The 12,559-nt window shown below is 37.2% G+C and overlaps 1 protein-coding gene across 1 annotated transcript; it reads right to left on the reverse strand.

Moving 5' to 3' along the window:
• Positions 1-4,721: 4,721 nt before the first annotated feature.
• Positions 4,722-11,704, reverse strand: LOC126692620 (protein argonaute 2-like). Its single transcript, XM_050388290.1, has 4 exons — positions 11,474-11,704; positions 10,765-11,375; positions 8,072-9,251; positions 4,722-6,578 (listed from the first exon to the last, which is right to left on the reverse strand). Exons 2-4 carry the CDS (start codon positions 11,252-11,254, stop codon positions 5,123-5,125), a joined length of 3,126 nt encoding a protein of 1,041 aa, XP_050244247.1. The 5' UTR covers positions 11,255-11,375; positions 11,474-11,704; the 3' UTR covers positions 4,722-5,122.
• Positions 11,705-12,559: the final 855 nt, after the last annotated feature.

Raw genomic sequence — 12,559 nt, forward strand, 5'->3', positions numbered from 1 at the left:
CTGCCTAACACCACCCCCTTCCCCCACCCAAAAAAGAAAAACCTGGTTTATTTGTTCCTCCTTTTTCCAATTGAATTTATAGGGTAGTGGTAGGGCGAAGTCCAAGCTATGTTTTGTTTTAACAATTTTAGGCCAGCCTGTCCATGGTAAGCTCTTCAATTGAGAGAGCTCTGTTTTGGTGGATGAGTGGCTTTGGCGGTAGGGGAAGGAAGCTACCCATTTATGGCGTCAGGTAATAGCCACCAAATATGGAGAGGGTAGTGGAGGTTGGTGCACTAGAGTTGTGAGAGGGACTCATGGTTGTGGGTTATGGAAGAATATTAGGAAAGGTGCAGAACAATTTTTTCGGTCATGTGGTGTATGCAGCGGGAGAGGGCAATCGTATTCGGTTCTGGCACGACCCTTGGAGTGGTCCTATATCTTTGAAAGAATTATACCCGGAATTGTTTGCCTGTGTCGTGGATTAGGAAGCTCTGATTTCTGACATGGTTATTTTTGCACTAAACGGGGGAGGTAGGAGTTGGAACTTCCTTTTCCGTTGCAACTTTAATAAATAAGAGTTGCGGAGATTTTATTCTTTCTATGAGAATGTCTCTGCCAGGATACCTAGTGGGGAGGGTGAGGATATCTTGATTTGGCAGTTGAATCGCAATGGTGTTTTTGATGTGCGATCCTTTTATATTGCTTTATTGAAAGCCCTTTCTGTTTCTTTCCCTTGGCAGAGCATTTGGTTTGTAAAGGTACCTAAAAGGGTATCTTTCTTTTTATGGATTGCTGCTAGGGGTGGGATTCTTACAATAGATAACCTTGTTAAGAAGAATTTGCCCCTTGTTAATTGGTGTTGTGTATGTAGGTGTGATGAGGAAACTGTGGATCACCTTTTGCTTCATTGTAAGTTTGCATATGCTTTGTGGAGTGAGGTCCTTATTATGTTTGGGGTTTAGTGGGTGATGCCGGATACTATTGTTTCTCTTCTTTTTGCTTGGAGGAATTGGTTGGGAACTTACTCTTCAAATGTTTGGAATATGGTACCAGCATGTCTTATGTGGTTAGCATGGAAGGAACGCAATGCCCGAGCTTTTGTTGACATTGAGAGACCTATAGCCATGTTGAAGAACTTGCTTGCTAGGACATTGTTTGAGTGGTCTCGTATTTGGGGTCTTACGCATTGTAGTTCCTTGTCTGATTTCCTTATCTCTAATAGACTTTCCTTATGATTTGATTGTATTTGTTTCAACGGCAGTGAGTTTACAATCGTAAACACATTGTTCTTTTTCATCAATAAAACTCTTATTATCGATTAAAAAAAAAGAGTAATCTCTTGGCATTTTGAGAGTGGGATGAGGAATGGAGGGAGTGGTGCCATATATATTAATCTCTTAACAATGATTAGAAGATGGTTCTTGGGGTGGAATTTTTCTTATAATTTTTTCCATGGTAGGATCTCTCAAGTATTCTCTTTGGACATTCTAACTTGCCTCTTGTGCATCTTTGCCCGTCTTCAGACACTGCTTTTATATGATGATTAGATGTACTTGCAAGATTGCTATCAATGTGGATTGTCCACGTTCTCTGTGTTTTGTCTTCTTGATGCATGCATAGCATGGGGGCTACACAAATGTGCTTTAACATCTTCAGGATACGCCAACTATTATTTTGGTGTTATCACTGATTGTTTTGAAGAGGCTTTAGACAGGTAGAACATTTCCTTTTGTTGTTCTTTTCTGGCTCTGAGACCTCTGCTTTCCTTTTTCTTGATTTATTGTTGATCATCTATCTCTGTCTTAGAGAATCAGTTAAAACTTATAGTCTGGATGCTTGTAGAATAAACCAGGTACTGGTTACGGCTGTTGCTAAGCATTTTTATAACTGCAAGATGCCGGATATGCTAGTCTTAAATGCCAAATGAGTGAAATTTTTTTAGGAAACAGCAGATCCTTAAAAGTGAAATCTAGAAACATTATATATATATATATATATATAGCTAAATAACAATTTGTTTAGGTGACTATCCTCAAAAGCAGATCCTCAAAGTTTACATGTTTGAGTTTTTATTAATAAAATTATTTACTTAAAAAAAACATGTGTGAGTGTTTTTTTTTGTTGGTTACTATACTATAATAGTGCTGATCAATTAAAAAAAAGGTTAGGTGTTTAGTATTTTTGTTCTTCATTGCAAAGCTATATGGTTGCCTTGGTTCTACATAGGATAATTCCTTGTGGAATAACAGATCTTGTTTGGGATTTGTGAGGGGGAGATTATATTAGGATGGGAGTTGTTATTGCTATATGTAGGGGATGTCTTGATGGGGCAACTTGATGAGAACAGTAGCCTTAGAAAACCATTGCTTGGATCCTAGGTGAGTGGCAATGGAATATGGGAATTTTCAGACACATTCACTTTGTTTAAATGTTTAGGATGTAAAATGAGGTTGCAGTAGGATGATGCAGTGACTCAAATAAATGGGATTCTATGAGAGGACTAGTTGGTCCTGCTCTAAATTCATAAGAAGCATATCACATGGAGCCAGGGGCTGATTAGGAGCCAGAATGGGATCCAAAGGTGAAAGTTGGGTATGTTTTTGATCATGACCTTGTTTTGATCAGAGTTAATTAACTTCTCATAATTGTGTCTTGTTTTTGATGGGCTCGTGAACTTGCAGCTCCTGCAGCTTTGATTGACCCTCGTTAATGCACTGTAATGGGTTGAGCATATATGTGTTTTTCTTGAAATTTCAACAAATGAAATAAATGTGGAGAGAGGAAAATCCAATGTTGAAGGATCTGCCTTAAGAATTCTGCTTTCTAGTTGTTAGGAGATTGTTATTTTTGGTACCTCTCTAGTGGCAGCATCATTGCTTTGAATTTTCAGGATTCCTGATAGAGGGAAGTCATGACCTAAATATAATTGACTTTAAATGATCATCGCATCTATTTTATAACGTTAATGCCAGGTAAGTACCTAAAGAGAAAAAAAAAAGTTTGTTCTTTACTCTTATAATCTAAAACTAGGTGGTTTCATTGTGTTCTGAATTGGATTTAAAGCATTCCTTATTCTTTTACATTGTTGGATCTCTTGTTGCATGCCTTTTTCTTTTCCTATCAATGGCACAATTTCGTGTTCAGTTTTCACTTGTATGTTTCAGCATTTTCTGTGATATGGTCCTCCAACACCCCCTCCCCCCCCCCCCCCCCCCCCCAAATGCTTTTGAATAGCTTCATTTTGTAGGTGCTGGAAAATTTTAGAGGCCATGTCCACATGTTTGAGAAAATTGCATGACAAGGTGGTTCAAGCAACGCTATTGCCATTTGCAGGCACTTGAATAAGATGGCAATGTGACTTTGATTCTTTCAATTGATGGAATGCTTCGAGCTGTTTCTCAAGGAGCAATTGGAAATGCCTATTGAAGCAATGACGATAAAACGGTGCTTATATTTTTTTCATCTTCATTCCATGTTTAGTTATTCATCGATCAATTAATGGTTGACCAAGTTTACTCCATCTGTGAATCGTATCCAATGACCATACTCGCGACATTTTCCAATAAAAACTTATATATTGACTATGAAGTAAATACTGTTAGTGATAACAACAGTGAATAATTGATACATTAATAAAATTGAAAGTAAATAAATAAAACAACGTGGTGGGTGATATTAAGCCACCATGGTATAACACATTGAATTTAAGATTTTGTGTATGAATATGTCAATGGAAACAGGAAACATGAGAGGATATAAATGCAAAAACCACTTTGTCTAATAGAATTACTTGCTTCTGTTGATGGCCGGGGAGCCAAATAATTTTATTAGTTAAACCCAAAATGATATATACACTTGTTTTTTAAAAGTTTACTGTCATCAAAGTCTACTACTGTATAGTAACCCATGTGCTACAAAAAAGCAGTAATCAATATCACTATCTCCAAAAAAGCAGTCAATCAGAGGCACGATACGATTTGTTTAACAGGTGTTTTTATTGACTCATTGTGTTTCCAAATGTTGGCTGAACTTATACTAGTTGGTGGAATTTGCAATTAGTATGAAGAAGCTAAAGAATCTGTTATTTAATTTTGCCAATGATCTTTGGACCAAATGGCATCTCCTCTCTTAACAATGTGGATGTTGAGGTCAAGGATTAACCAAACATGAGTGCACTCTTTGCCTAGAGAAAGTCTGATTTTTTTTTCTTTCAATAAATGTAATGGAAAACCTACATTAGTGATTGTGAATGATTTAAAAGAGGGATTTTTAACATTGAAAATGTTTCCAAGGAAAGTTATCTCCACCTCGAGTGCTTTGACCTATGTCTTGGTTGTCTTTTCCACATGAGATTGCTATCCTTTGCGAAGCTCTTTCATGTTTTATAATGTCATAAGAATTGTAAAAAGATCTGTGCTTAAGTTATCCAATACTTTTCTGAACACGCCTATGTAATTGATGAGCATCGTTATAATTGTTTTATAGGAGCATGTTGTGGACTTGAATTGTCCTTAATAATGAACTGTGGTATATTGATGACTTACATTGTCAATCACATAATCACAATGATGCCAAACATCATAGTTTTATTCATACACACACGTCAAACCATTGCAATGCGATCTTTCACTTGTCACATTACACGTAAGAGAAGGAAAAAAAAAAAAAAAAACACGTTAAAGAAGACATACTATATCCACACCGACTCCAAAAACCCAAACAATTTTAAAAACCAAATATGAAAACCACAAAAATTCAATCCCTGTCTATTCATACAGATGAGTGACGTTCCACTGCACAAACCATGACAACTAATAGGAAACACAGAGATGACAGATTAAGACTAGAACATAACCAAATTATTACTATAAATCATCCAAACAAACCATCGGTCTTTAGAGGAAACGGAAGACATGACAGACTGAGAATTGTAACCCATTTGCTGAGTTCAAACTCCATTACCTTTAATTAGAAAAATAAAATAAAATAAAAAATGAACCCATTAGATTCACGCACAAACTCCTTTAATAGTTCACATAGGAAAGGAGGGCGTCGGGCATTGTCAAGAAAAGTTGTTTATCTCCTCACCCCCTTTGTGAAAAGAGAAAGAGAACATGAGGTGAGGCCATGATACGGCAGTTTAGACAAAAAACATTATATTTTCCAGGTCTGCATGCAACTTGAAGAAATTTGGATCAGGTGATGCTGCTGAAAACAGAGATGATGATGTTGATGATGAAGAAGAGGATGTGGCTGATGCTGGAGATTGCCCTTCCACCACTGCCTCATAGTATAGTCGCCCTCTATAGGCAACAAGGTCAGCATAGTACACCGGTGGGACCAGTGATACAGGTTTAGTGCACCGAGCAAAGGTGAAGCACATGTGGTATATGAGCTTCTGCAATTCATCAGAAGTAAATCCATACTCGTCCCAGAGGACATAGTAGTGTGTGGGCTTGCTTGTCCCAAGGCTTCCATAGTGGCTACAAAGATAGAAATCAAACTCAAATGGGTGAACAATTGTTGTGTCCACAACTGTGCCAGGAGACACATTGCCAGTGGAACCCCCATCCCTCTCGTTCTCCAGAAATAGACGAGTCTGGTGTCGTTTTTGGGCTACGATAAGTGTGATGGCTGGGGAGTATTTGATTTTTTGCAGTGCCATCTTCAGATCTAGCAACTCCTCATTGAGAACCATTTCAAATTGGCCCTCACTTACTCCATCACGAAAGACCACAATATGGTCTGGCAAGACATTATTTAGCTGAGCATACGATTGAACAAGCTCCAAACACATATTTCCAAAATCCACAATCCTCTCCTTCCGATGGAGTTGTGGGTAGACACGTGCTGCATAGCGATTTGCGGCAGGCCAGTTCATGGTAGCAACAACAGCTGCAATGGATGGACTTGTAAGATTCCTAGCACCGGGATGATTAACATCAGCCCCCACGAACATTACATGGCCTTTGCCTCCAAAATGGGGGAGTGGGTCATTAAGCTCTACATTGCTGCCTCCAAGCTTGGCATTCATCTTGGTAGCAAGATTTGCAAAATACTGGTCATTCGCTCTGCAGGTGGACAGACAACACTGTGTCACTATACCAACCTTGGTCTCAGAGATCCACTTCAAATTTTTGTAACCAGGATCCCTCCTAGACATCACACAAAGAAGAATTTGTAAATGGCCTTTGCCTTCCTTATAAGCCTCTTCACTAACACTTTCAAGTAGTTCAAGCAACACATCAACCCTTGAGAGTTTATTCATTGAAGTGCACTTATATACGAGAGGCTCCTCCATGTGGATCCCAAGGTTTATGCACCGATTGATAAGCTTTGGAATGAAAAAATCAGGATTCAGCCTCGATTTATAATCACTAGAGCTGAAGTCAATAACACCCCATCGGTCAATTCTTTTGCCTTCCACGACTGATTTTTCAACAAGATTCCACTGGCATTTCTCTCTGTCAACTGTTACCTTCATCACTTTGCCATTCTGAGCACCTAGCTTCAACACAGGTGGCCCAAGAACACGTCCTCTAACTCTTGTCATGCTTGTGTTTACTTCCATTCCAAAATTTTGAGCCATTCCTCCACTGCCAATGGAACATAACAAATCTAACAATATTAAATAAATAAATAAAATCATCACAGCATTATTCAAACTGCATCAAGCGATTTGATGCAATCAATTAATGTAAGGAAATCCATGTCAACTAATGAATCCTGAATCTTAAAATCGTAAGATATTGAATATAAAACAGTTTTTTTTATAAGCCAGCACTCGGCCAAATGTCTCAAGCTCTTCTATTTTCATCTATCAGAAGATCAGCAAGATATAGGAGATACAAGGTTTATCTGTCCCACATTATTAGTCCAGATATAGCAGGTTACTTTTGTAAATGATCCATTTAGCTCTACATTACTCACACTTCAATCATCATACATGCCTATCATAGTTGGAGTAGTGATTGAATCAATGTCAAAAAGAAAATAATAATGATGCTCAAGTCACTGCTTAGTAATAATTAAAGGTGGCAGCATGAGTTCATAGTAAAAAACACAATCTTAATTTTTTTTATCAGCAAGTTATGCATGCTTGATGTATGTGGCAGGCTTTGACTCATGACCTCATCCTTTACTCACATTTGTGAGATGTGGAAGTGACGTTTGAGTAGATAAGTTTTGTTGTATTAGATGCCCATGTTCATCAATTGAAGGTTAGCAATGATAAGTTTTTATCGGTTTTCTACTTTAGTCTCTACTTGTTTTTTGCTGCATCATTATTGGCAATTTAGTTCTGGGAAGAATCTGATACTGGACTATTTGTGTTTTAAATTAAGATATCAAATGCCTATAAAAAACTTAGTGAAGAGTTAAGTAGCTTGAGAAGTTTAGGAAAGAGAAGAGCCTAAGAAAAGGAGGAAATAGATTCTTGAAAAGCATTGATAAAGCTTCAAGATATAAGTGTAATTGACTAAATTTTTTGTAATACTTATTAAACCAAATGTAATAGCACATTATGATGATTGAAATATATTAATTTATAATATTTGTTTGTTTATCATTTATAAGGATCTTATATATAAAATTTTGTTTGTTTCTCATTTATAAGGATCTTATATATAAAATTTTGGAAGGTTTTTCATGAGAAATGTTTAAACTACAATTCTCATCTTATATTAGAGCCAATTCAGCTTTCAAATAGTTGAAATTTAGAGAAATATTTAAACCTAACATGTTAACATACAATCTAAAAGTTTTCCGCCCATTGCACGGGTTAGCGATTAATTACAACATAAAAGCCAAGTGCACAATCTGTGAAGTTTTAGCCCTTCTCATGGCTAAACTATGGCAAATAGTAGGCTACTAACAATTTTCTCTATTCTCCAAATGAAAAAAGTGCAAAATTTATATCATTTTAGCATTTATTAAGTGTAAACATAGTGAAACAAACACCTACTAATACTGATGTCACTCATGCACCCTAATTTGTTGTTTAAATGCATCAACATATAAAGCAACAATAGAAGCTCCATGCTAATTACATGCTATCAAAATTAAAAGAATGAAGTTTGAATGCACATACCCACAAGGTCCATTTTCTGAGTGTACCATGCTGCGTATCTCTCTCTCCCTAACCCTTGGTGGTACTAGTGATAAGTTCTTCAACATGATACCCGCATTTCTATCCAAATGCTCCTTTGGATACCTTTGCCCCTCAACTAAGACACAGAACTCCATTGGTACAGCATTTTTTTTATTGGCTTTTCCTAAATCCAAGCAGGGAATATCCTTGTACATGATATCGATGCCATATTTCTCCCTGAAATAGTCAACAATTCTAACTCGCCTAGGTGGATTCTGGCTTTCTGGGTCTTCTTCAATGAATGATACTTCTCGTGTATTCTCCCTCGTTAACCCCCGAATTACGTACTTTTGTTTGGTTTTCCGGTGAGTCACGGTAACTTTTAGTCCCCCCAATGCATCCTCTACATCTCTCCAGAACCTTCGGAAATTATCTATTTTAAAGTTTGGAATATGCTCCCTGAGGAAATCAAGAACTGACATTTTCTGCCGAAATGCCAGAACTGAGTAGTCCAGACACATTGCTAGACCCTGGGATGTGGACTTTAGGCTATGTTGAAATCCTCTAGATGCTGTGATGCCCCACCCAAGATCATCTCCTTCCCTAGGTTCTCTAGGGAAAAAACTCCGCCCAAAAGGGATCATGTGCCTAGATGGATTCTCCTTCATTACAACATCCATTCCTTGTAATACATCTCGGGGGATTGACAAGAGCTGCCCATTTAAGTAATCCTTCAACTTGCCAAACTTAAGCTCATTCACAAGATTTATGGTAACTACATATGAACCACCCTTCATCTCTTCTCCCTTATTAGGGACTTCCACATCAATTTTTCCAGTGGGCAATGGTACAGCGCTGAATATGTTCTTCTCACCATCATATACAGTCCTTGACAAGGGAAATTGTGCAGGGTCATCAGAAGATAATTTGTTTCTAATTACTGAAAGAACAGATTTTGATATTTTCACAGGTCGACCATTCTTGGGGGGCACTGCAGGTTTGACATCAACATCATAGTGCATTATGATAGTATTTGGGTTGAATTTGACAGGAAAATGATTGACACGAAGTCCAACAGTCCGTATAGCAAGCACGCCACCTTTATCAGGTCGTTTTACAGGGACAATCTTGTCTGAATCTTCTGAAATTTCTTTTAATTTCAATTTTTCAACAACAAGATCTGTAGAGGGGGGAAAATATTGTTAATCACTGTGGCTGCTAAAAAAATATTGAATTCAAATTGCTCTGTTTTCTGCAATAGAAAGCATTTCTGTTGGCACATGAGATCAAGAAATTGACCATAGCTTGAAAATTTTCAAATACAGAAGAAGACTGTACAATTTTCTTTCTTTTCTGAAGGAGGAAGGAGGGGGGGGGGGGGGGGGGGGGGTGCTGTGCTTAAGCCCCACACATCAAAACCTCTCTAAGAGAGAGAGCAATAACAACAATAGAAACAGCTCTCTCCAAAATAGATCACGCACTAGAGCAAAGCATAGGCTGCCTCAGACAAATAAACAGAGACATGCTTAACAAAGGTCCACATAGCTGCAAGTGACGGTATGGCAAGTGGTCCAACAAAAGATGAAGGCAATGATGCCAAGGAATAATAATATTGTAATTAAGCTGACTTTTTAACTTAAATTTTTTTAGCACAGCATGCAGATCAATATGGGAAAAGACAACATCTTTCCACTAATGATCTTTTCAGTGAAGTTGAGAACAGTTGAAAGAGTCTAACCATAATGCACGTTTCTATCACTCGAATAGTTTCCTTCTAAGGTTAGAAAAGCTTCTAAAGTACTCAAATTCAAGAAAAAAAAAATCATAAAGACAAGGAATCTGTAGAAATTTGAATATTTATAATAACTATAATAGTAAACTTTAAAAAATAATAATAGGAATAATAGTAGAACCATAAACAGTAGACTGCACTACACATTTTCACCATAAATCCAATCTAAATATAATTATAACTTCTTGGCTTTTAAAGGAAGTAAACCTTAAGGAATTATGGTCAATGTGAATCATCGATATATTAAACTAAGTATAAGAAATAAATTAACCAAGGTGACCATTTTACAAATGTAATATCATATTGATAAATGATAATTCAGTAAGGCAAACAAAAAAAGTCTATGAACCCCAAAACCCAATACACAATCATACCCTTCATGGAACTTTTTCCTCATATGACACTTTAAATAATAATTCTTAATTTCCAGATAAAACATCAATGTAATACACTGACAAGGAAAGCACATCCAGTACACTGATAAAATAGTTAGGAAAATGCTAAAGCTTTTATTTTTCTTTAAAAAAAAAAAAAAAAAAAAATTACAAACTAAAGTGTGAATGAATGAAATTGGTGTTTTAATTACTTTTTTGTTTTGTTATTATATCTTTAGAAGTTGACAAGTAAGTAAAATTTGTATTATTGGTATCATCATCACTCTCATATTAGTAAAACACCAATATTGTGAAACACCCATTAACATATTATATACTTTGCTTATCTTCAAGGGCATCGCCTCCTAATAGAATTTGATTCTAGAAAAAAAAAAAATTCTTTGCTACAGAGAAACAACTTTAGCACCATAATTTTCCAAATTTTATTAGCACACAAAAAAAAGAAAAAAAAAGAAAAAAGAAAGAAAGAAGAAAAGCAGAAAAGAGAAGAAACCCAGATCTAATACCAGCGACAGGAGGAGGAGGCTGAGGTTGAGGCTGAGGCTGAGGCTGAGGCTGAGGCTGAGGTTGAGAAGGAATAGATGGGGCAGCGCGTCCCACTTCCACCCACTTATTATCACCCTGGCCTCTCACTACTCTTCCTCCACTACTACCACTACCACTACCACTAGCACCACCAACCTTGCTGGCCCAGCTCGACCCCTCAGACGTGGGACCCACCCATTGACTCCCCGGAGGACCACCACCACCAACACCCACATGTGGCGGTGGCTGTGGCTGTGGCTGTCTTGGTCGTGGTGATTGTTGTTGTTCCGACCACACCTGAGTTGCACCATGCCAAGGAGGACCCCTCCCTCCTCTTCTACCAGCTCCTTCTCCAGCAGCACTTCCCCTAGCACCACCTCTTCCACCTCTATCTCCTCCACCTCTACCTCTGCCTCTTTCCCTTCCTCTTCCTCTTCCTCTGTACCCACCAGCAGCAGCTTCTCTTTCCATTGGATCTCGGGAGCGAACTTCGGACTCAAAAACTCGCTTCGCTTACCCCACTCACTAAAGAATCACAACCAAACAAGACTGCTTTGATTTTGATTTTGATTTGATTTAGAGGTTTCCTCTCCTTTAAACAAAAGAGAAGAGAAGTGAAATGAAATTAGTCTATGCGTTTAAGACTGCAGTCTATTATAATAATTAAAATTGAGAAAAAGACGGAATTACCATTTTGGCATTTGCTTCGTGGCAAGGGAAAAGACATTTTGGATTCAAAATTTCAAACTACAACTGTTTTGTTTTCTTAACGCGTACGCGTGGTCAAAAGGTGAAAGACAAAAGGACACGAAAGAGATATTTGAAATAGATAGAGAAAAACAGGAGTTGGAGTTGGTGGGGGAAATCCAGAGTTCTAATTCTAGGAATTTCCAGAAGCTTCGTTGTAACCGATGAATATGGGGCGGAAAGTTGGAGGTGCCAACAATAACATTGTCACAACATGTCTCTGTGGGACCCACACCCCACACCTGCTCCGATCTTTTTCCTTTTCTTTCTTTTCTTTTCCTCCCACCAGAGGCGCGTATTAAATGCTTTCATTTTTAACATTATGCAACATTTTGAGACATCATCTCTGTTCATGTTTTTTTTTTTGGGGAGAAAATCTCTATTCATAGTTGATAGTTCACACTCTTTTAGCTTACTTTTTAGTTTTCTATTCTTTACTCCTCCTTTTTTTGACCCCTATTATAGCATGCAAAGTAACCCTTTCTCATTTTCTTTAAAAAAAAATACAAAATTTTCTTGAAAAGCAAACAACATTAAAATCAAAACATAACCAAAGCGAAAAATCAGCATTAATCTAGCATAGTCAAACAAAAACGAGCATCACAACCATCCCCATCTACTCAAAACCAAACCTTTCATAGTACGCTCTAAACAACTTTCAAGCCACATGAAAATGTGTTAGGAGCATTTTAATATCAATTTAATTAAAATGAATAATATGACAATATAAATGTAAAGATATGTGAGTTAATATGGAAGATAAGGAGTTAATAGAATGTTTAATCTCACATTGAAAATGAGAGAGACTCTTTTATTCTTTTTAATTGCGGTGATTAATGGGCTGATATGTATTGGAGCAAATATTGAGCTAGATACATTCATAATTATTTCTATATACATTAATGTGTAAATGACATTTTTATTATGGAAAACTGAAGAGTAATTCACCCACTTAATGGATTAGCTCTTGGGCCTCTGAACTCCTTATCTCATCCATTTAATTGTGTAACTCCAAGCCATCAAATTTAT

This window comes from Quercus robur, chromosome 7 (genome assembly GCF_932294415.1).
Source record: "Quercus robur chromosome 7, dhQueRobu3.1, whole genome shotgun sequence".
Taxonomy (NCBI): Eukaryota; Viridiplantae; Streptophyta; class Magnoliopsida; order Fagales; family Fagaceae; genus Quercus; species Quercus robur.

Excerpts from the sequence above, each read along its gene's own strand:
- LOC126692620 (XM_050388290.1), bottom strand. The coding sequence starts at position 11,254 with ATGGAAAGAGAAGCTGCTGCTGGTGGGTACAGAGGAAGAGGAAGAGGA. Across the intron at positions 9,252-10,764 it reads GCCTCCTCCTCCTGTCGCTG|ATCTTGTTGTTGAAAAATTG; the intron begins GTATTAGATCTG and ends CCCCCTCTACAG. Across the intron at positions 6,579-8,071 it reads TCAGAAAATGGACCTTGTGG|TGGAGGAATGGCTCAAAATT; the intron begins GTATGTGCATTC and ends TTCCATTGGCAG.